The sequence below is a fragment of the Pholcus phalangioides genome, unplaced genomic scaffold, assembly GCF_987345545.1.
Source record: "Pholcus phalangioides strain wild (caught in Gottingen) unplaced genomic scaffold, Ppha-v1.0 ptg000001l_1, whole genome shotgun sequence".
NCBI lineage: Eukaryota > Metazoa > Arthropoda > Arachnida > Araneae > Pholcidae > Pholcus > Pholcus phalangioides.
The window spans coordinates 3,639,038-3,663,469 of record NW_028301594.1 but is presented as its reverse complement, the minus strand read 5'-3'; the positions used below and the strand labels follow the sequence as shown (position 1 = coordinate 3,663,469).

Here is a 24,432-nt window from a genome sequence, read left to right as displayed (position 1 = left end):
CCCTGCTGTCAACGTATCTAGTTGCGGTCCTGGATAGAACTGTGGCGGAGTTTCGCCAACGCTTGGCGTAAAAAGTGACTACGCAGGTTACGCGTGCCAAGCGATGGAAAGAAGAAAAATATTCAGTGGTTGCGAGTGATTGTAAATGACATGTTGATGTTTTTTCGTGTGTGTGCATTTTTTGTAAATAAATAAATTTGGTGATTGTGACAAGTCGTCTTTTAATCAGAGTGGAGTCGGATGAGCGTTATCAAATCAACTCGATCGACATACCAAATGTGGAGGTCCACATTTGGTATGTCCGCCACAGAACCAAGTTTTAAATGTAAGAGTGGATTGAGTGTGATTCAGCTTTTTTTCTACATCAACGAATTAGACAAGCAGTTCTCATTTTTTTCACTCACAGCCCCATATATATATATCCTCTTTTATTTATTTATCAAACCTACTTTATTTTATTTTCCTCGAGCAGTTGCAGAGTGCCTGGGAAGTGTATGCGGAACACTGATTGTGAACCGCTGAACTAGGCTTTGTAATTATAGATATTGTACCGCAAGATGAAATAGAAAAGTCATCTTGTCTCCACCGGGGACCTAATTACAATAATGGATTTTTTTGTTTTTTCTAAATCATGCGAAATCAGACCAACACTGTAAAAAATTATATTTTTCAAAAAGATTGAAAATATACCTCAAACGAAGTTTTTGTTCTCCCCAATTTCAACAAGATAGACAGGTTCTATCAGTATATGAACGAATTTTATTTTGCACAGCTTCTGAGATGAACATAATCAGAAAAATAAATCGATTTTCTCATTTCAAACTCAATACTTCAACGTTTTAATACAGAAATATAAGACACAACTGTATACATATAATGAAGGCTACACCATAAGCCATTCAATAAATTAGGATAAAAATAAAACTAAACAACCAAGAAACAAACTTTAAAGTATACTAAAATGCATTTCAAGTTCGACTAGAGAACAGAAAAAATATATGTATAAGACCTATACTCGAAAATTGGAATAGGTCAAGGCTATGATATTTCAAGGTGAGCGGAAAAATAAAGGCATCGTGCATTTTGGTGGCAGCTAGGACGAAAAAAGTTCTCCTCTTAGATAGCGAATAAGTTTGCTCCCCTAAATATTCATATGCGTAGATATATATATAAATATTATATATAAGAATGAGCTTTTAAAGTTATAATAATATATATGTAGTATCGATAGCTATTCGAAAGGCGAAAAACAAAAATATCTTCCTATAATACATTCAACTTCCATATGCTTTTATAATGTAAATAAAAATATTCAATCTGATAAAAGATATGTCAAATATACAAACATTTTGCGAGACAAAACTCTTCCCAAGAAGTCTCGAAAAACTCCTATGTAGAAGACATCCATTATTTTGTTGCACAGGATATGACACGTGTGCTTGTAAATATAGCTAGGCTTTTTTTTAAAACATGTTAATCTTTGGTATACATGGAACATTCTGAAGAATAAAATTTGTTTACTGAAATGATTGTTATTGTTCTTTTTTTTCTTCGTGTCAGAGAAATATGTCTGGACATCGTGACCAATCCCCTTTCAGTTTGCTATTCCAATAATCTCCGTTATAGACATGTATAGGGTTACCGGTGACTTCATCTGTAGTCAGTTCGAACCAAGCTGGTTTGTGGCGTTCTACAGACTGACCTGCAAAAATAAATGTAATCAATTTCAATTATTTTACACACACAAGGTAGGGTTACTATATTTCCAATTCAATTGTCAGCAGTTGCCAGATCTTTTCCAGCCAGAATCATCCTCAAAAGTAACAAAAAAAAATGGCCCAAAATATTTGAACTTGTGCTCGTATAGTCACACCTCTCATGCCTCCCCGCATAGTGCAGCAGGGCACCAAGGCTAGGATCTTTAGTATTTCCCTCCCAGACCAGACTTTGCATGAAGTTTCTTTATAGCTTATTCACAGAGCTAGAGCTGTGTCAGCAGAATGGCTATAATATGACCACAAAAAGATTGCTACCGCAGTCTTGTTGGATTGTTTACTGCCGTCTGAAGTCAGCAATAAACTGTAGGTTCCAGTCTAATTACACCTCGTGAGCAGAAAATAACAATAAAAATGATTGAATAAACCATTTTTATTGCAATAAAAATGATTAAATGAATAGTGTCAAAATAATCTGATATCCCCATCCTCATTTAACATATAATTTAATCTCCAAAACATCTTGTGGCACACTTAAAGAGGCATACTGTTTGGGAGTCACGCTAATGGAACAACATAGATGACTAATCTATGTGACAGCTCACATAATTTTAATTTATACAGTTGATGCTCGTTTTTATGATATTGAAAATTAGTTTGTGCAATCGGGCAACGACTGCATGTTCATTACATAATCAATCATTAAATAGGAAGTGGCAAAAAAATATCATTATACACTTTACGAGTTCATGGGTCTGGAACCTGCACTCTGTATCAAGCATAGAACCTTAATTATTCAATGTGATTGGAATAAGCTTAGGTTAGTAAATAAATATTTCCGCAATATCAAATATACATCAATTTAAATGGGCGGTATTATCACTAACATTATTCACAATTGAATATGCATTCAATGGACCATAGGAGTATGCAGGATTTTCTGGGGGGGGGGGGGGGAGAGAGAGGCTTTTACACATTTTTTCTTCTGCAAAATAACACTATAATCTTGGCTCGGAGGGGAAGGGGGCTCCCCACTTCATGTACACCAATGCAATGAACACACAGACAATTCTATCTTCTGCTTTGCATAAGTATCACAATTTTTTTGCAATGTCCTTTATAATTTGAATTGCAACAATCCTTCTGTTCCACCAACACAATGCCTTCTGAAGAAATACTGAATAGGATCGTTTTTGCTTAGTTTGCACCAGTGAGGTTGAAGTTTATCTACCTTAATTTTAATCTTTATGAGAATTTCTAACTTACAGAAAAGTAAATAAAACTTTGCCCAATATAATCTCAGAAGGAATCAACGAAAAAAGGCAAGTTACAAGGAAAAATACTGAATTCTATCTGTATTTTGACACTACTGCGGCCTTCAGAGTACAAATATAACCATCATCATGTTGATCAGGGATCCACTTGGGTTGGTTACCAAATCTTAACTCCTGGTTACTCAGCAGAAAAATATGTCTGCTCAAGCCAAATGTCATGATCAGAATGAAGCTGAGAGCCTGCATATAAGTCGAATGCAATGTTCTGATTGGTTGCTTGCAAAATGGAGCTATTTGATAGGTCCATTTGAATTTTCTTAAAATTCCTTCTTGCTTAACAAAGTAAAGTCCATGGCTGATTTAGACTTCTATGAAGGCACATATATTCGTGCCTTCAAAAATATATCAGTAAATAATAATAAATCACAACCACTGATTGTAGCGCTCTGGCTTAGGTTCATTACAAGCGGGAATTTAAAAAAAATTTTTTAATGGACTAATTGAAGAGCTTTATTTCGCAACCAACCAATCAGAACGTTGAATTCAGGCTCTTAGCTTCATTTTGACCACAACATTTGACTTGAACAGATATATTTTACTGCTGGGGGCAACCGGCAGTTAGAGTTTCGTAACCAACCAAAGTGTGATCCTCCGATCAGCATGATAGTTATCATATTTATCCTCTGGCACCATAGTGTCAAAATTGATTAAGAATTTCATTGGTTCCTTCAGAGAATTTATAACTTTTAAGATGATTTTTCATCAACAGAAAGAATATTATCAGTGAAGGGAACAATATTGGTTCCGAATAATAAAAGTTCTACTTAAAGTGATTTAATTGCTCAAAAATTTAGGTATTTACTCATAGATTACTTAACATTTCAATGATAAATCACATAGAACTGATCTGACATCAATTTTTTTAAAAATACCTTTTTCATATTCTTTTTCTTCCTGGTCTTTGCGCTTCCTTCTCTGCTTTTCTTCTAGCTCAACTTTGATTAAGTTTGCTTCTTCCCACTGTCCATTCTCCATCAGCCTCTGATCTGGTCGCAGTCTGCTGTCTGTTGGCGCAACACCATCCTCCATTTCATTTAACTGAGAGGCCAGGAGAGTCATGTTGTAATATTTATCACTTTCGATACTGAAATAAATATAATATTCTTCATGTTTTTCCAAATAGGAAATCAAATGTCTTTGCAAAAAAAAAAACACCTGATAAAAGTAACTTCAGTTCTTTAGTTTTTTTATTTGGCAATGTAAAATTACAAGGTGTTCATGTTCTTTCCAAAGCCACTTTTACTGCAAGGGCTGTCCAGCAATTTCAGTTGATCGTTCGGCTGGAATTTCATAACTTTAAGTATTTTTAACTTGCATAACATGCACTCTACACACAAGCTACCACCTGAACGTGAATAGCTTCTGGGGAGAACACAGCATCTGTGGACAAATTTAGTATAAGGGCTTGCATAGATGTCATTCCCTGATAACTTGTTCAGCAAACATGCATTTATAACAGCAAACCTATGGTTTTTATGATGGTAGAATGAAACCCATTGCAAGAGGACACAACACAAATTTGGATTTACTAAATGCAAATGCAGTTTCTGTAATTATCAGCATCTGACAATGCATTTTCAGATGATTTCTTACTGTACAGAGGCCCTTTAAGTGTTACGTAAGCAGAATTCTGGTCCCTCCGTCAGCAAAATTAAGTGAGCTGGGAGGGGGGGGGGGTCAAAGCCTCTTATGGCCGTATTCACATACAGAGTTTATAACTGCAATCACAGGTTAAAGGATTAGAGATCTACATGTAGCCATTAAAATCTCGAATTTAACCAATCTGTCTCAATCTCTAATCTTTTCACCTGTGATTGCAATTAAACTCTGTCTGTGAATATGGCCATTAGACTAGTACAAGTCCTTATCTAGGAGACTTTACTGAACTCCAGAGTTCTCAGGGGGCATGGAGGGGGGGGGGGAAGCTTGCTTTCCAAAACATAAACTAAAATATTTTTTTAAAAAAAGATTAAATATTGAAGAAAAAGTATCATTATGTATTATTTTGATCACTTTCTGTTAATTTAAAATGCTTTTTGAAAGCCAGTAATTCGAAACTTCTCTACCCCGCCCCCCCCCTCCCCATCCCATCCCTGATCCATCAATGTGGCCCAAATGAAGGAAACTTGAAAACAACCTGCCCTCTAAAATTTGCCATCTTATCAGGACTGCCACCCACGACATGAAATCTTCATTGCTCCCAATCTTGCTATACCTATGCCCATAAAACTCACCAGCATTATCAGCCCCCTCTATCAGAGAAAAATAAGGCCTTCCAGTTTACATACATACTTTCGGAAATCATAGATCATTTCCCAATTTCATACCCTATTCATTTTGCTTACATAATCATTTGAATGCCCTCCAGCTGCCATGTCATTGAAAGCCAGCAAATGAACCCCTTCCCCATGGGTGCTTATGTAATGCTTGAATGGCCCTGCATAGGTGACCAAGTAAGTTTTGCAAATTAAGATAACAGCTTGAATGAGATTGATAGTTTTGTTAGAACTACAGTGAAGGCCTGCAATGCATAGCCTGCGAGCCATGCTCTTCGGTAGTGTGTAGTATAGCTTAGTGGCTTGCAGGTCTCATTAAAATGTCAAATTTGGTTGACATTTTGTCAATGGTTGAAGACACCTGAACAACAGCTTTCTATAATCATGAATATGAGGTGATTTGCAGCCATTCTTTATCATTAAAATTGAAAAGACGAGATGTTACAGTAGATGGAGATATAGTATTGTGCAGTTTTACATTATAACTATTTATGTAGATTACGCACAGATGATTTTAACAGAAATATTTCCTGTCCTAGGAAATGTTTTGTTTTACATCAGGTCATAATTTTCATACGGTACAGGGGATTAAGCAGGATCAATGTTTGTAGCAGGCACAAGTAATCTATTTCAGAGAAATTTCAAGTTACTGACATTCAAAAAGCATTTTATATTAACAGAAATTGATTAAGATAGCACATAAAGAATGTTTTTAGGGTAAATTTGGCACATTTCCTGATCTAGAGGCAAGAGAACCAGACCCACCTACTGTTTGGAATTGACCACCACCTTTCACCAACTGTCCCCCAGTTGCTTTCTTGGATTACAATAAGATGAGTATATATATACAGTCAAACTTTATTAATTCGAAAAACAGCCAATGGAAAAAAGTTTAAATTTATCTATCCTGGATACGTAAAACAACTACACAAACTGCAACTTAAACATAAACACATTCACATAAGATAATAATTTTCAATAGTTAAAATTTTTTATCATTAGTTGCAAAACTGTTTTCCAAATTTTAATAATTTATAATTATAATAACTGATCTCAGCTGCCACATTATTCCGCTGTTTGGGAATCAGCATCACTGTAGAATTTCTTGATCATGCCAAGCCTGATTTACGGAAACATCATCTGTTATGAAACTGTTTCCTACAAATTTCGCTTATAATTCTTATGCTATCAAGGAAATACACTTCCATTAACGTATTACAATTTGAACTTTCCGATACTTTTCATACTTTTAATGATGACAAAAGGATTCAGATTTTAAATGCTACACTTTGATCTATAGGTTCAAAAGCATAATCAGTATTAATTGGTACACAGTCTTGATGCGCACCAGCCGCACAATGTTAGAATGGGCATTGGACAATTATCAAAAAAAGAATAGAGGAAAAACATAATTTTTGAACTTTTATTAGTCTTTAAAAATTTGTTGCTTAACAACTTGATCGAGAAAAGTCTGGCATTTCGTAGAATTTTTCCAAACTAAATTAGTTTATACAAAAATCATGATCTTTTTCCCCTCCAACTTTGAATTATCCAAAACATTCAGAGAACGTTCAAATTAAATAAGAAATTTTAACATTAAATTAGATAGAAAACTGAAGGGGAGTTATCCGAAATTCGAATTAAGCAAGTTCTACTGATTATACAGGGTGGAAACTTAAGTCAATTTTGCCACAAATAACTCTTAAACCATTGGCTATAGCAGCACACTTTTAATTTAAAAAAAAGTAAAGTATTCAAATAATGTGCACATCTTAGATGTGTATTTTACTAAGGGCTGTATATGTATCGAGACAAAATTTAATTTCTATATGGTCGCCCATCCTCTAATTTCCAATCTGGAAGTTGTTGCCTATCTCTTCTGAGTCCCCCCCCAAAAAGTTTTTTTTTTAAATGAGTTATTCAAATTCAAAAACCATTAGAGAAAGAACAGCATATAAAGGGTAGAATGAGCTCGAACATTATTATATGCTGTTCTTTCCCTCATTATCAGTGTGATTTTTTTTAAAATTCTAATATCTCAGTGAATATTTCACTTAACAACAAAGGATTTTTTTTGTTGGACCCAGGATAGACAGGGAAACAACTTTCTAATTGGAAGTTAGAGGAAACGAGGGGGAACCATACAGAAATTAAATTTTTTATCTCTGTATATATTTATGGCCTTCAATAAAATAAATGAAACATCAAAGACGTGCACGTTTTTAAAATATTTTCTCTAATTGAAAGTATGTTTCTATAGCCAACAGTTTACAAGTTATTTGTGGTGAAACAGATTTAAGTTTTTATCCTGTATATTCATCAAGGAAATTAATTGAATATTTGTAATTTAAAGTGTACCTTGGAGGCGTTCTTTTCCATATAAGCTTGTACGTTACATTATTGTCTCCATTTTCAAGGCAATCATATCCATTCGCTACAGCTACTTTTGCAGCTTCGATCTTATTATCCCAAGTTCCTTTTAACAACCAGCGTTCAGACTTCTTGTGATCTCTCACAACGGCAGTAACCTTGTACGATAGATGGAAATGTTATAAACTGTTACAAAACTTCATTTTTTGACATTCAATTAACAGTTAAAATTGTATGAATCATTACAATCATTGAAAAAAAATAAACAAACAACATTAATACAGTCGAATCACACTTTAACGAATACTGTTATAACAAAAATATTTGTTTTAATAAGCACTTTTCTAACTTTCAAGATAAGTTTACACAGGAACAATGCTAAAATCGAATTCTTTTATAACAAAATTTTGTTTCAATGAAGGGATATCTCTGGTCTCTTGGAGTTCGTTATAACAGGATTAAACTGTAATCATATTCCAGGACATGGCAAATCCCAATCACAAGAACATTGTGGCTATTTAAAAAATTGGTATCGGTGCCTTAAATTTTCTGAGAGCAATTACTTAATTGAAGTCAGAACACAATATATTTTTCGAATTTATTATTTTTATATTTATTTATGTCTTATCTGTTAAAAAATCAAATGGAATGCTTGGCTTCATTCTTGAAAGGTCTTTTCGCATTTTCCTGAAGTCATTTTTTCTTTCATTTTTTGGGAGCGTAGTCCATCTTGGACGAGTATGATGTAAGGTTTTAGAGACCATACCTACACAGGTACATGGACTCAATCGAGGGGGTGCAGAGAAGAGCTATGCATGCTTCTTGTTGGCACACATTTGTATCAACCAAAATCAAAAGGGGGGGGGGGTCCCAAGTCTGAGAAAAAGATTACTCTAGACTGTTTTCAGTGCTTTTTTAATGTGCTCAGCTTCTAAGAAATTTTGTTGGCACCTATTTTTTTTTTCCTTTTCTAGTCATGCCTTATTTATGCACTTTATTTTTTTCTACATCACTGTAGGAAAAAATAATTTTCACAAAAACGCCACAGCTATGTGTAACTCGCATATAATTTTTACTTAACCCTTCAAGCAGTTTTTAAAATTTCCTGATCCACATTATAACTGTCGCAGTGGAAATCACTAAATGTTCAAAATTTGACTCTGCCCACTGGCAGTTGATTTACAGGAGGGGAGAAGGAAAATATATAATCAGGCAAAGCTCTTTTGTACAGAACTAGCTGGGCTTGGGATTGCCAAAATGAAAGGGTTTTAAGAAGAGATATTTTAGGATTGTCACTGTAAGGGTTACAGTTTTGAAGTAAAATATGAATCTAAAATTTATCCTGAAGTAAAAAATTATTTTATTCAACTGTATTAAAATTCCTGATCCAAGATATGCTTTAAAGATATCTTTATAAAAAATTCATAAGAAACCTCTGAAATCAAAGTATCAGGAAAAAAAGTTTGAATAGCCCAAAACTTTGAATTAGCCACAAGAAAAATTTTCAACGCTCGATAAGCTTCGGCTTTGCAGCAGAAAATTATGATATACAGTGAAATCTGTAAAAAACGGAACATCAAGAGCCTGAAATACTATTCCACCTTAGACACATTTCTGTTTCATAAAGGTGCACATCAACGCACTAATCATCGAATCAACTATCTTTTTATTTCTGTTCAAGAAAGGTTTCAGTCTCATACAGTGTCCACCTTGAACAGGTTTCACTGTATTTTCAAAATCATTGAAGCAGCAATTCATCATAACAGTGTATAGAGTTATAGTAAAAAGTGAATGGGGTTTATTTACTTTTCTATAGCCATCACTTGAAAAACATCTATATGGAAGAAACTGAACAGAACATTCATCACCAGTGGTATGATTCTTTATCAGGAGTTCTCCATGATGGTCAACCCACAGTGTGCCGATGACAAGATTATGTACAGTTGTGCTTACTTTATTCCAAGTAAAACGATAACCACTCTCAATGAATTTTAAATGATTTGTACCAATTGGATTAACTATTAATGATGTTCCTTTGAGCTTTGTAGTCATCGAGAATTCTTGCCAAGCAATCCAGCCCGGTCCTTCACAATGTTGAGCCAGAACAGGCGGATGGTGGCTAACCTGGAGGAAAAATAATAAATCATGAAATATTAATTTTGGTGAGTTGAAATGAGTTTGGATGAAAATTTCTCTCAATCAGGGATATAAATTATATAAATAAAAATTTATGACAATTGGGGAGGGAGAAACTAGTGTACATAAATTTCATAACTGAACTTTTTTCTCACGATGCTTGAGCAACCTAAACGAAAAATAACTTCAGCTGCCTAACTTTGATTCTTCTAAACTTACTTTTCTCATCACCCTTATAATGATGCAGCCGAAACACATGGAGAACCAGGGCCAAAACTAGATGTTTAGTCACCTGGGGCAAGTGTGCATTTTGGCGCCCCCCTGTAATGTTGAAGGACAGGTTTGAGAATAAAATTTGTGCCCCCCTCTGGTCTAGCGCCCGGGGCACAAGACCCACCTGCTCCCCCATAGTTGCGACCCTGTGGAGAACTACATGTTTGTTACTAGGTGCATTACTTTTAATTAATTTATATGTTACTTATGCATACTGTATTATTTATATCTTAGGTATAATTTGGTTGGCCAGCAATTCACATTAGCTGCTCACATCCTCTCGTTTGTACTTTCTCCCTGAGAATGTCTTTTTTTTACCTCTCCTCTTTGTCTACCCTCTCACTCTCTACCATCCTTCGGCTCCTGGTATGCAATTATGTCCAGTCCTCTCTGACCCTTGACCCTTCTCACGCTTTCATCAAGGAGGGTCATCACGGATCTCACAACCCCCCCCCCCCTAAAATTTTTTTCTCCTTCTGTTGCCTTCCCTGCTAGGAAAAAAATCATAGGATCTATGTTATGTCCAAAGCTTCTGCCCCCCCCCCCCACTCCTTGACACACATTACATTCCTTTCCATGGGAAAAACAAACACTAGTCTAACTGCATAATGCTCATGGTTAAACCAGATGAAGGTATAAAAACTTTTAATATTTGAATCAGGGTTACTGGCTGTGGATCACCATTAGTACAGTGTAACGTTCCATGGAGAGTGTAGACAATATTGGCGCCTATTCACTTTTCTGCTTGAAAAGTGCCTTTCTTACGAAAGAATAACAAAGAAGAGAAAGCCAGTCAAAAATCTTTGCATTTTTGGCAGAAAATAATTTTATATATACACTATGTATAATTCATTATTCATTTTATCTATACGAGCATCATGTATGCATCTGTTTCCATACTGCAATGTGCATACGTCTAGTTTATTTCCAAATATTCTCATTCAATAATTAAAATTCATTGTAATGGAATAATTTATCTTTGCTTTGTGAATTTCATCTCCAGTAGTTTGATGTTTTATTAATACAATATTCATAAATAACACTGTTATTTTAATAAATCTTTCTTTCCCCACTCTGAAATCAAAATTTCCGATAAGTCAAACTAATGATATCACAAAGTTTTTTTTTTTGTCAGCTGCTGCACATTCGGTTTATTGAGATTTGACTGTAATGATATGTAAATGCTATCCTGCTGGGCTACACCACAGTCTTTCAAAAATATTTAAAATTAGGTATCAATATAAAATATTTTATTCACCCATATCTTCCTCGTAAGTCTAATTTTTACTTCGGAGGAAGAAATAAATAGCTATAGAGGCAGAAGTTTCCAGTAACTACTAGGATATTTTATTCAACCAAATTTTATTATGATGAATTCTTACCTAACTTGAACAGTATAATGATTTAAAGTTCTTGGAATTGCGTGGAGAAGGGGTGGGGGGATTCGAAAAAAATTAGAGAAATCACCTGCTCTGAAATGCATTTCCACCCTAGGTCATCCATCCTGTCACATTCAAATGTTTCACCAAGCAATGGGTTGAATGGTTTTCCGGATCTCTTGCTTGAGCTGGAATAGGCAGAGATGACAAAAGCAGCAATATAAACTAACTGTTCGCAGCTGTCTTGGCAGTTCAATGCTTCTTTTAATAGGTCTGCATATTCATATTCTTCCGTAAGTCTTTGTAAAGTAGACAAAGGCTCGTTAAAATAAACCTGAAATAACCAAGGAGTCATTATCACATGTTTTTTACTGTGATTATCAGTAACTGCATAAAACTTAAAATTATAATTTGAGACCATAGAGTTATATGCACTATTTCTGTTCTCAATTCATAAATGATGTTTTATTCAAGTGCATATTGAATGGTAAATCTAAGATGATGCAGAGAATTCAAATGTATTTGAAGTTTATATCTAGCATAAAATTTGAACACGGAATACTCAATATTGTCAGCAGGCAGACAATAAAAAAGGTTCTATGCAAAATTTATTATAAAAAAGAATATAAAAAATTTTATTATAAAAAAGAATATAAAAATTTTTATTATAAAAAAGAATATAAAAAATTTTATTATAAAAAAGAATATAAAAAATTTTATTATAAAAGTTTCTTTGAAAAAGGGGTAATAAATATAGCATGACTACGGCAGGAATAGAGAATCAGCGTAGAATACAAGTAGATCAGCAAAAAACGTGATAAATAATTAATAAGTTGAATAAAGTGTAAAAACTGATCCTTAACCCAACATCTTTATGTCCGTAGAAAGCACAATAAGGTCGAAATGTACAGAAATATTGCATTCGTAGTTTATTGAGAACATGTGCAAGAGTAAACTGGAATTTCACAATAGCCCATGCAAAAAATAAACATGTTTGAAAATCTTGGTGGTGAAAATTAGTTTGTAGAAGTATGTGTGGGCATAACATTTTTTTCCATTAAAATTATTGATGTTCCCTGTGCAGCAATTCAATAACACCCTATATCACTCTCCATCATCACATTTTCTTCTGAAATATTATTTTTTATGTCTAAACTGGACTTGAAAGGATTTGATCAAGAAAACAGGTTCAAACTAAACTGGCTATGATAAGCGAGTTGAACTGACCATGACTTGTGGTTAGAGAGCTTTCAACAACTAAGGTATCCATTATATACAGAGCTCCATGTGGTTTAAAAGCAGTGCTAGCACAGAAATAATTTGAAAAGTTCACCATCTAGACCAGTTTTTCCCAATCTTTTGAAGTTTGCGGCACCCTTGGGAATAACATTAAAAAGTTGGGGCACCTTTCCTTGAATACACAATACAGTTTACAACAACAAAAATATTTTTTTGGCTTATTTCCATAATATCTTGCGATACACCGTTTGGGAAAGACATCGTTCATATTTGCAAGGGTGGTTGTATATACTTATTTAAAAAAACTTTTTATTTGGTCACCTATTCTAAAAAACGCATTAGAAAGTTGTTGCCCTGTCTCTTTTGAGCCCCAAAAAATATAATGTTTTTAAGTTGAATATTCACACTTAGATATTTGAATTTGAAAATCGTTAAAAATGAGGGAAAGAAAAGCATATAAAATGTAGAACAAGCTTGTCTGATAGTTTATGCGGTTCTTTCCTTCATTTTCAACTTATATTTCAGTGAATATTTTCTTAAAAACATAATTTTTTTTGCGCTCAAGAGAGAGAGGGCAAAAACTTTCTCTGAGTTTTTTCAAGACAGGGCGACCAAATTAAAAGTTAGCTCTTTTTTATTAATTTTAACAACTATACAACCCCTTGTATGACATATCTGAGGTCTGCGTGTTATGTGGATGCTTTTTCCAATGGGAAATATGCTCCTCAGATCAACCGTTTGCCAGTTATTCCAGAGGATAAAGGGACTTTCCTATGCATCCCGTATAAATATTTACATAGATTATCCCAACCATTAAAAATTTATTATACATACAGGTAGAGGAATTCTGGTCAAATCTTTGCCTATGCAGTGCTTAACCAAGGACCACAACGAGAAACTATGATCAGCTCTTGGAGGCACAAACATTCGTCTCGATCGTCTCTTTCCCTTGTGACTAGAACATAAAACCTAAAAAGATAGAAATTATTGAAATATATTCAAAATTACGGGCATAAACAAAGCAGAAGCAAGTTGTATCAAGTAATATTTAACAGCTTTTTGTTTGTTTATTTTATTTTTTGCCATGAAAATAAAACATTCAATCATAAGACAATTGAATGAACAACGTTATTCGAACCCAAAATTGCAAAAAGAACTACGGCTATATGCATTTTGGAACTATATGAAGTTCCTTCATCAGTAGCTAAAACAAAACATAGATCTTCGTCTACAATAGCGAGTAACTCCCGCTATAAGGAGTATTTTTTGTTATTTCCTTTTTTTTCTCTCATGTTGCTTTGCTTCTGCTACTGATGAAGGAACTTCCTGTAGTTCCGAAATGCATATAGCCATGGTTCTTTTTGCAATTTTGGGTTTAAATAACGTCGTTCAATCAATTTTCTTATCTAACCCAAAAGGTAACTCATTTTCTATATTCAATTGTATACGTAGTAAGGAATGTTTGTGATTAACCTTGAAGCATATTCGAGCAGATACTTGATAATGTGAAACAAAATTGATAAAATATTTCCAACTCACCACATTAGAGTTTGGGCACAAATGAGAACTGCTCTTACTAGTGCTACATTTCTCATTATTAGACTCAGATATGCAGTTGCAGGAACACGAATGGGCTTCAGATTGATTACTAATTGAACACAGAGGCTTCCTGCAAACAGTGAGAATAACAAATAGTTAATTTAAAGCAAGGGCAATCGGAAATAAGAGATTATTATAGAGCAATTGAAGTACTCAGATTTCACACTTATAGTCAATATACACTCTTTTGCAAAAAAACCAATGAAACACTCCTAAAAAATAATTCAATCGCCTAGAAACTTTATGCCAACTATGCAAAGAATTAAATTTTCAAGGCCAATGAATGTTAACTTCGGTCATAACAGACGTTTTTACTGCGCAACTAGCATTGTATAAAACAGGTATCAATTGCAGACGGTTTATTTTTTCTAATTGTCTGAGTTGCAGTTCCCTGGAGAGACAACCAATAATGCTGTTACGATGTTGTTGAAGACCTTATAACCAACTGGACAACTTCGAACGTGGTCACATAGTCGGGATGCATGAAACTGGCTGGTCATACTGAGCAATAGGTCGCCACCTGCACCATAAGGACACGGCTGTGCGAAGGTGCTGGTAACAATGGTTGCTGCAAGGAACTTATCATGAAGGCTCTGGAAGGACAAGGTGTACGAATGCGAGGCAAGACCGGATGATTGTGCGACAGGTCTGAACTGTCCCAATGGCATCATTGTCCACTATTCAATGTGCTACAGACTCTTCCATACCACCCACAGTTCCTTCCATCATCTCACAGTGCTTGGCTGAGGCGGGGTTACACTCACAGTGGTCTTTAGGACATCTTTCTTTAACCCCACAACATAGGCAGAGTTGCCTAGAGTGGTGTCTCAGCTGATCATCGTGGCTGTCAGCAGACTGGCATCACGGTGTTCAGTGATGAATCCTGCTTCAGTTTTGGAGCAGATGACCATCAGACCAGTGTGGAAGGGCCGGAGCCATCTGTCCTAATCAGCCTTTGTAGCCAATCATTTACAGTAGCATACAGCCATTACGTGATGGTGTGGGGTGCTATCTCTTATGACAGCAGTTTGCCTCTAGTTATCCTCCGTACAACTTTAACAACTCAACAATATGTTGATGACATCCTGCTGCTGGTTACATTACCGTTCATGGCACATCATCCAGGGGCCATTTTTCGAACAAGATAATACCAGGTCCCCTACAGCTCGCATATCTCTGGACTGCCTCTGTGCTGTTGATATTCTTCCTTGGCCATCAAGGTCACGGGACACCTTTTGTCAATCGAGCATGTATGGGACAAAGTAGGTCACCACATTTGGGCACCCCAATATGTCGCAGATTTGGAGCAACAATTGATGAATGCCTGGCAGAAAGTATCGCAAGATGAGATTAGGAATCTTTATCACTCCTTGCATCGACGTATACAAGCATGCATTGCTGCCAGGGAGGGGGGGGGGGTCACCAATTACTGATTTGAACATTCAATGTGCAATTGCTAGCCATTGATGGGTCCTATGGCTTTGAGTTTTCAATCATTTTATTATCTGTGTATGAGCTTTACACATACTTAATTTCAATAAAAACAGTCACTTTCTTCATGGAGCTTCATTTTTTTTTGCAAAAGAGTGTAACACAGAGGATTTAAAATAGTTGATGCTTGTTGGAATGACCATATGGTTTTACAAAGACCGGTACAATGAGCCCATGTTTTCCCATTCATTCCAAGTCATTTTTCATCCTATAACATGCAAAAATCATCCAATCCAATTCAAGGTCAAATTCCCTTTTTTTTTGGAAGGTCCTTTGGTACTGGAGAATTCTATATAGTCCTACTTTGGTGAGAGACATAATGAGATGTGTCTGATAAATAACTGCATGTGACTATAACATGATTGACCCCTCCATTTCTTGAGGTGGGGGTTATGGTTTCTTGGATTGAGAAGAAAGGGTATGAAAGGTTCTGGCCATGCCTGTTCATAATGAATCAATTTTCTTTAGATAAAGGTAGAATGTACAGACAAATGGAACTATGTTTTCATGCTGAAAATTAGCACCTTCTAGTTTACATTCATTCAACATGGTTGTCTGAAATAGGAGCAAAGCGATACCTCTAATTAATTACTAAAATTTTATTATTACTTTTCTAACCTGATTATTCCTTTCAGACCTGAAAAGCACAAATGCAGGGGTCGTTTTTCCTTGCTATAGATAGATTCTTTTCTAACCTCAGGAATTCAGGATTGCGGGTGTTTTATTGTTGAAATCAGGGCTTAACTCCCTGTAGTAAAAAAGAAATATCTCTACAAAACAAAGTCACAACCTCCACATTTGTGCATACCAGGTCTTAGAAAAGGGGGGGGGGGCGACGACAAAATTAATAACACTAATTTTTTATTCCATCCATGGTAATTCAAATACAGAAGATAATTTCTTTCTCTCAAGATAATTTTTTTAATGAAGAAATGAGAATGAAAATGGTTCTGCAGGATTCATTGAAAAAAATCAAAAAACTCTAGACTGGGTGCACACCGGTTAGACAAGACAGCTTAAGACAAGCCTAGTCACTGTTGTTAGTCATTGGTTAGTCAATTTGTATGACTAACCAATGTGCAAAAAGCCATTGATTTATATGGCTCTTTGCACACTAGTTAGTCATACAAATTGAAATGTCACACTGTACAAATCAACATGAACAACAATGACTGAGCTTGTCTTATCTCACTTATATACACCCAGCCTCAAGTGCAGAAGATAGAATTCTGGAAACGTGGGGAGAGAGAGTTGGTCATCCTTCCGTAATATAATTACTGTGTACACTGAAACTTCCCAACAACAGCCACTAACAGGACTGTGAAAATGTGGCCACTATCAGGAAGTGACCATTATTGGGGAAGAAATACTCGTTATATTTCTGAAAAAAAAAAACAAATTGTGATCCATGTAACATGTAAAATTACAATCCATTCTGTAATTGATTACAATAATTATATAATTGATTATATTAGAATGTATGATTATATTGACACTAACATAATAATTGATTAATTGACAGGGCCACAATTAGAGAGGATTAGGTGTCAAAATGTGTGCTTGCCCCGGCTGACCAAGCATCTAGTTGTAGCAGTGTTAACTGATATTCAGCACTATTTTGGTATCCTAAAATTTAGGCTTGCAGTGCAACAGAAATAACTTGGTAAAAAAACTGAAATGGACCAAGACGGTGTACCAGCAACCCTTAAAATAGTTATTTATTCCCATCCACATGATTAACTAGACCAGCATTTCCCAAAATAGGCAATGGAATGGTCTGGATGAGGGGGGGGGGATAGAGGCTAAGGGTAGTATAACATAGGATCCTATGGATTTGCTTGAGTTGGGGAAGCAATGATGTGCAGGCCAAATGCAACTCTAAGAATCACCTGATGTGGCCTGTCATCTCAAACATAATTTTGTAAGAATGAATTAAGCGGAGCATTTGCAGGTGCATTTGAAGATCACTCTTAAGTGGCTTAATCTTAAGCACTCTTAACTCTTAAGTACTCTTTTTCCTCTCTCCACTGTTTTCAATGTACCTATCTAGTATTTATACCCAGGAAAAAAAGTGTACACAGTCCCCCCCCACTCCCATAGAGTTTAGGGGGAATATACTTGAAAATTATTTTTCTCTTAGTGATAGGCACATCTTTTGTCCAACTCCATGTCCAAAGTGACCATTGTTCGGAAATTGTTGTTCGAAGGTTACTTGTAATGTTAAGTTTATGGGATGTGTTTGGTTCCAACAAAACAAACAAGGCCGTTGCTCGGAGGTGGCCATTAGAGGAGGTTTTGCTGTGTAATATACATACCCAGCATCGGAATCAAAGCTTTTGAAGTTTGCGTCTGAGCAAGGAGAACATAAGGCATCGTAGAACTCATCGTCTTGAGCTTAAAGAAATAACATAATTGCTGTTAATTTTTTCTCAGATACACTAACTACAAATTAAAAAAAAATTATATAAATTCATCCTGCAAAATTTTATGCCATAAATTATAACAAGTGGTTATCAAACTTTGCCTCATGCAACCCAGCAACTCCCATGTTCTATTTCTCATTCGCCTCTGGCTTGCCAGAATAGTCTAGAAAAGAACCACTTCAAAACACTGAACTGGCACACATCAATATTGCCAGTTCGCCACAATGCCCTAAGAAGCCATGCTTTTACACACTTTTGAGAACCACTGAATTAGAATTATAAAAATTTCATGTAAAATAATCACCTAAAGAAAGAGTTGCTTCTAATTTCGCAGCCAGGTGAGAAGATAATTGAGTAATGGGTTGAGCGTTATCATCGTCTAATGAAGTGTCTTGGTTCATTATACTAGATATATAAAAAGTTCTATTATATTTTTATTTAAAGAAAACAAAAAATTGTCAAGATACAAAGCACAGTAAAACTCTTCTGCGGACACTCGTGAGACAAAAATATTTGACCGTGTAAAAGAAGGGTGACCGCATCAGAGGGGGTTCTTGTTGAAACTGTAAAATACAGTACTAACAATAATTGAAATGGTTCTTTGTTTGCAAACGAATGAAATTCTGACATTATAACATGCGTTTAAAGTCATGAAAGAACATAATTATTACATAGGTACAAAATTAAAAAAAGAAATTACACAAAGTTTATATACTGAATTTACATTTTTGGAAAAACTGATCAATCTCGGTTTGGTGGGTTTTGCTTAGTATTCTAACTTCATCTAACATTGGCCGCATGCGACATATGTGCCCAGCTGTTGGCCACTGCTTGTACATAGCATTGACTGAATAACCCTCAATTAGTTTTCTGGCAATTTTTTACTCCATTTTTCGCATACTTCATCACTGACATCAGCATACTCGCACACAATTTCTTAAATACAATCTTGTGACGCAAGCAAAAACGATCTAACCAACCATTTGAAGCATTGAAATTGATGAGTTTGAATTCTTCTGCACCTTCTCAAGCTTTCATGTACAATTGAATTGAAAATTGTACAATTAAATTGAAAATTGTACAATTAAATTCTTGCTACCTGCAGAAACAAACAAATCATACAGAACTGCGTCTATGGCAAGCCCTTCTCTCTGTCTTTGGAAATTTATTTTTCCTAGCTTGATTTCTGTTTCTCAGCCATTCTTCTTTGCCAACGTTTTCTTTTCCTTTAAAATGGAACATATGTTTGTCCTCCCGACATTGCAGGAGCACAAACTCCCATTTTACGCTTTTCATTGAATTGCTTGCATTTTTTCTCTTCTCTCTGTGACAGAAAGCAAGGATTACTGGAGCTGGCCATATTAAACAGAGAGAATTTATATAAAATATACTAGCACAACCAGCAAACTAACATCAGAGTTCTCAAACATTAACAAAAACATCAAGCCGAAATTTCATTGAAAATAGCCAAAAATAGAGAAACAATTTAGAACTTGTGCTGCCATCCAGTGAGCATAATTCGAAGCAAAATTGCACCAATTGGTGTTCGTACAATCTTGTCCAATGCAATGAATGATGAAAATGGTGTCTGTGACCATATCTAAGGGTGGCCATTAAGCAGGGGTTTGAAATACATTTAAATATTTAAATAGCATTGTTATCGGAATATTTTTATTTGGCCGTAAAACAGGGATGATCACATCTGAGGGGTGACCGTTAAGAGGAGTTTTACTGTACATAAATTTCAGGTTTCATCACATACACATCTGTCAACCTTGTCTCTAAGGTAAGGGAAATTCCAGGCAAAAAATCTCTATATCAGAAATTTGATATGTTGGATATTGATGCAGCCTATATCTGGAGTACAAGAGGGACATTAAACGGGAGTTATTGTTATTCATTCAGTCAAGAAAGAATAAAGAAAGTTTGTTTATAGCGGCTTTTCATTGCTTGAAATCTTTTTAAATGCACCTAGTCCACTTTAGTTTGTTTCAAATGTTTGATATTTAGTCTCAAATTAGTCGTTTTTACCATCGTTATACGCTTATATCCCCATTTACCCACAGAAGAAACAGACACTGACTTACAAAAGGCTTACGAGATGGGTCCTAAAAATCCATTTACAGCCTGGTTCATGACCCATTGTTTAAGAACCCAAATTTGTTGCAGCTAAAATCCCTAAGCAGGGTTGTGCGAAAAATTTGGCAATTTTCAATTTCACTAAGGTTTTTTTCCCATTAGCGACCTAGAATGTTTTTGCTTGCCAAGCCATCTTTAACATCATGGAAATCAAGATGGCCAACAAAAAAGAAAAATTTCAGCAATCCATTTTTTGGGAAGCTAGAACATAGCGAGGAGGAATTCTGGAGCTAATGAAGAAAAAAAGTAAGCATTGGTCATGGGATTCACCGACCCCCATTATATTTGCCATACCATGCCCTACTGTTTACAAGTTTTCCACAATGGATTACATGGAGTATGCTGCATTCGATCTTTCATGTTCGACTATGTCATTTTAGGTTATATCGTCTCTCGGGTTGTACCTTCAACATTTCCTTTTTCATATTACGTTTTTGCATATATCTGGAGTTTTAGTTTTTTTATTGACCAAACCCAGAGAGACCTTTACGTAGTAATCGTTTTATTATTTAAAAGAAAGTCCAAGGTTTTATTTTTATTATAAAGAATACTTATTATCCATTAGGAGGGACCATTGTATTATTGAAAAGAGATATCGATTTCTATTTTTTATATTTCAGAGTATTCATTCCAGAAATCATGTTACTTGTCGTTCATTTCAAATCTTGATTCTGTATCTAGTTTAGGACAGTCCCGTAGCCAGAAATTTCATTCGGGGAGGGGGGGGGGGCAAAGCGATATTGCAATAAATTTGGCCATCTTTTCCCCCCTTTTTCGGTCATTTTCTCACATTTCGGGGGGGGGGGGGTGTCCGCCCCCGCTATGGCCTTTTTCTAGGATGTTTTATTTTTAATCTGATACCTTATAATGTTGTTTTGATTGTTATTATTTTATCATTTTTTTTTTTGTTTCAACTGCTGTATAGTATAATCATCTTTTTTGAAGTTTTTTTCTTCTACAAGAAAGATGTCCGAAAGCATGACTACGTTTCACTGTTCCTTCTTGCTATGCCTTAGGACATTTTTCTTGACAAAGAAAAAGAAATCACCATCTAGGGATTATACTATAGTTGTCCCAATAAGTGAAAAATTTTCATTGCACTACTCTGGTTTCACTTAAATTTCAAAACAACAAACAGCTCAACGTGTCGCAAAATTCACCATGTTGTTGATTTTCGGTCCTGGCTGAAAAAAAAATTTAAAAAAAACCCCTGGACTAATGGTTTAAAGGTGACAAAGATTAGCTTATTAAGAGACATTTCCTAAAAATAATCGTAAAGAAAAAACTAAAAAGAAGTCTCTTATAAAAAAATAGCTATATATTTTGACATGCCCTAATTTAGGTCTAAACTTTCCAAAAGGCTTATAACAATTACGTGCATGGCCCCTACGCTGGGATCTTTTACAGGCTCCCAACTAGACTTTCATGGGGTCCCTTTATGATAAATTTATAGAGTGGAAAACAAAAAAAATGATGAAAATCATCCCGGGGGTCCCAGGGCTGGAGCCTTGCCAGCCCACCCCTTGTGGAGGGCCATGATTAGGTGTCATAGGTGTCAATAAATGCACACATTCTCTCATATTTGCTATTTACTGTTGGTTTAGGTGTTAAACGGCCTTCAAAAAAAAAACACCCCTAAAAGACAAAAGTCCAAATTAATAAACACTAATGGACTAAGACTTTATTGTATTGAGAAACCGTCTCCACATTAAGTAAAAATTACATGCATATTTCACTGGCATACAAATTTAGATTTAGGCACGTTACTCGAGAGATAAAATACTTTAATAAGCGCCGAAATTCAAGTAGAATATAAATAAAGGATATTATAATAAGATTTTAAATTGAATGCAACCCCTTTTTCTAATTGATTGAACTGGGAGGGAAATTCAAAGCATAAATAAAACGTTGCTGTTGATTTCAATTGATGTAGGATATGAAATCATGAATTAAGAAACTGTGAAAACTATTTTACCGCTCCCGAAATGCGTCCAACACCAATTACTTCAACGGAATTTCAATAAACAGCTGTCAAAAATAATAATTTTTCATCAACAAAGCAGCTCAGTTATTAAGCGTCCAACATCTAGGAGGCACGACGAAACCGCGAACCAGTTAAGCTCTTCAAAGTCCCAAAAGCCCTGCATAATAATAATTATACTTCAAAGTCATATTTCTAAGAGATGTCGCCACCTATTTAAAAAAAAAAGGTATGACGTCATAAAATAAAGGTGGCAGTCACACTGTAGCACAGCGGTTCTCAACCGGTGCTCCGCGGAGCCCTTGGGACTCCTTATGCACTCTCCAGGGGCTCCGCGGCCGCTCGAAGAAAATTAAAAAAAATAATTATAAATATTTTTAAATAGTAAAAATACATCATTAGAGATAGATGGCTTTTTCTCAGCCCAAGATATCAAGGAAGCTGATATTTTTCTGGAGATCACCTCAGCCTAATATCCAGAAAAATAACTGCTTCCTTGATATCTTGGGCTGAGAAAAAGCCATCTATCTCTTCCCACCTGGGGGCCATTTTCTGAAGTTAAGAGAGGCTACTACTGTCTCTACTTCAGCGCCTCACGACACAGTGCGTGAAATAAGGAAGGCAGGGTCGTGTCTCCAGTGGTGTAGATGGTAGCATACTTGCCCGGTATGCAAGAGGGCCTGGGTTCGAGTCCCGGCGGAGACGAGATGGCTTTTCTTTCCAAGATCACCTCTATCCAGAAAAATAACTGCTTCCTTAATACATCATTAACTTTGATGAATAATTAAAAAGTTGGCCTACGGGGCTCCGCCATAGAATTCTTTACTAAAAAGGGCTCCGCGAGTCAAAAAAGGTTGAGAACCGCTGCTGTAGCCCATCGAAGCAGATACAGTATTTTTGATCAGTGGTTCACAACGTGATACGCTTTCTCTAGAGAGAATGCATTGCATGGTCCTTCACATGGGTTGGGCTGATAGGCAAAATTATTATCTGTCGAGGCCGTAACTTGGGGAAGGCAGGAGCAGTGCCGCAACCATGGGTGGAGATACGGGGGGGGGGGCCGTGGGGGAGGCACAGCTCCCCCCCCCCCCCAGCATCGAAGGTGAAGTCGACTGATCTAATGCATACATATGTATTGATGAATTGACATCATCATCATCATCGTGCCCCACGCAGCAATAATGACCGTGCACTCCCCCCCCCCAGACTTCCAAGTCTATCTGCGCCTATGGCCGCAACTAAGGGGGGGGGGCTGGCGGGTTTCGTGCCTCGGGTGTAGAGTCCGGGGCACAAATTTAATTCTGAAACCTCTCCTTCAACATAACAAGAGGGCGTCAAAATTCGCGCTTGCCCCAGGTTATCAAGCATCTATTTGCGGCCCTGGGCAGGAGGGTCTGATTCCCCGGGCGCTGGACCAGGATGGGCGCTGCGCGTTTATTGCTTTTCCGTTTAAAATTACAGAGGGGGGGGGAAGCACTAAAATGGACACTTGTCCCCGGGCGGCAGAGTAAATATTTGTTTCTTGTTGCGGCTATGCGACCGGCGTATAAGCCGCTTCAGTAAAGTGATCCAGGAAACTCTCAAACTTGTGCATGCATCAAAAATTATGGTTTTCTACGCAAATCAATTAAACTCTCTCTCCAGTTCATGCATAGTCTAAACCCTGTTTTGTACCATCTTCTTAGAGGAGGTATATGAGGGGTTCACAACCATAACAGACTAAGTCTATTTTTTTTACAAAAATGTGATAGTTAGCTCAGGAGGTGCAGCAACGTGTGTTCTGTTCACTACCATAGTGAGCTAAGTTCGTAATTCACCTACTTTCTCAAGGGTGGCGTTTGTTTTCACAGCTGGTGAAGTAATACATGAAACATTCACGACCATACTGAACCAAGTCCATTCTTGATTAGAATTTTGATTGCCTCGTTGCTATTTTTCGTTATATTAATCATTTTCAAGTCAAAATGAGTTGTAATTTTGAGTCTTCTGGAGACGAATATGTTCATCATATTCATCGTAGCATCATATTTTTCACGTAGAAGCGTTAATTCACAACCATAGTGGACCAAGTCCTCAT

The 24,432-nt window shown here is 36.0% G+C and overlaps 1 protein-coding gene across 1 annotated transcript; it reads right to left on the bottom strand.

The window, feature by feature from the left end:
• Positions 1-740: 740 nt before the first annotated feature.
• Positions 741-22,588, bottom strand: LOC149089700 (oxysterol-binding protein 1-like). Its single transcript, XM_089238559.1, has 10 exons — positions 22,350-22,588; positions 18,540-18,640; positions 18,128-18,206; positions 14,262-14,391; positions 13,557-13,691; positions 11,572-11,817; positions 9,502-9,819; positions 7,684-7,853; positions 3,922-4,133; positions 741-1,702 (listed from the first exon to the last, which is right to left on the bottom strand). Exons 2-10 carry the CDS (start codon positions 18,634-18,636, stop codon positions 1,557-1,559), a joined length of 1,533 nt encoding a protein of 510 aa, XP_089094685.1. The 5' UTR covers positions 18,637-18,640; positions 22,350-22,588; the 3' UTR covers positions 741-1,556.
• Positions 22,589-24,432: the final 1,844 nt, after the last annotated feature.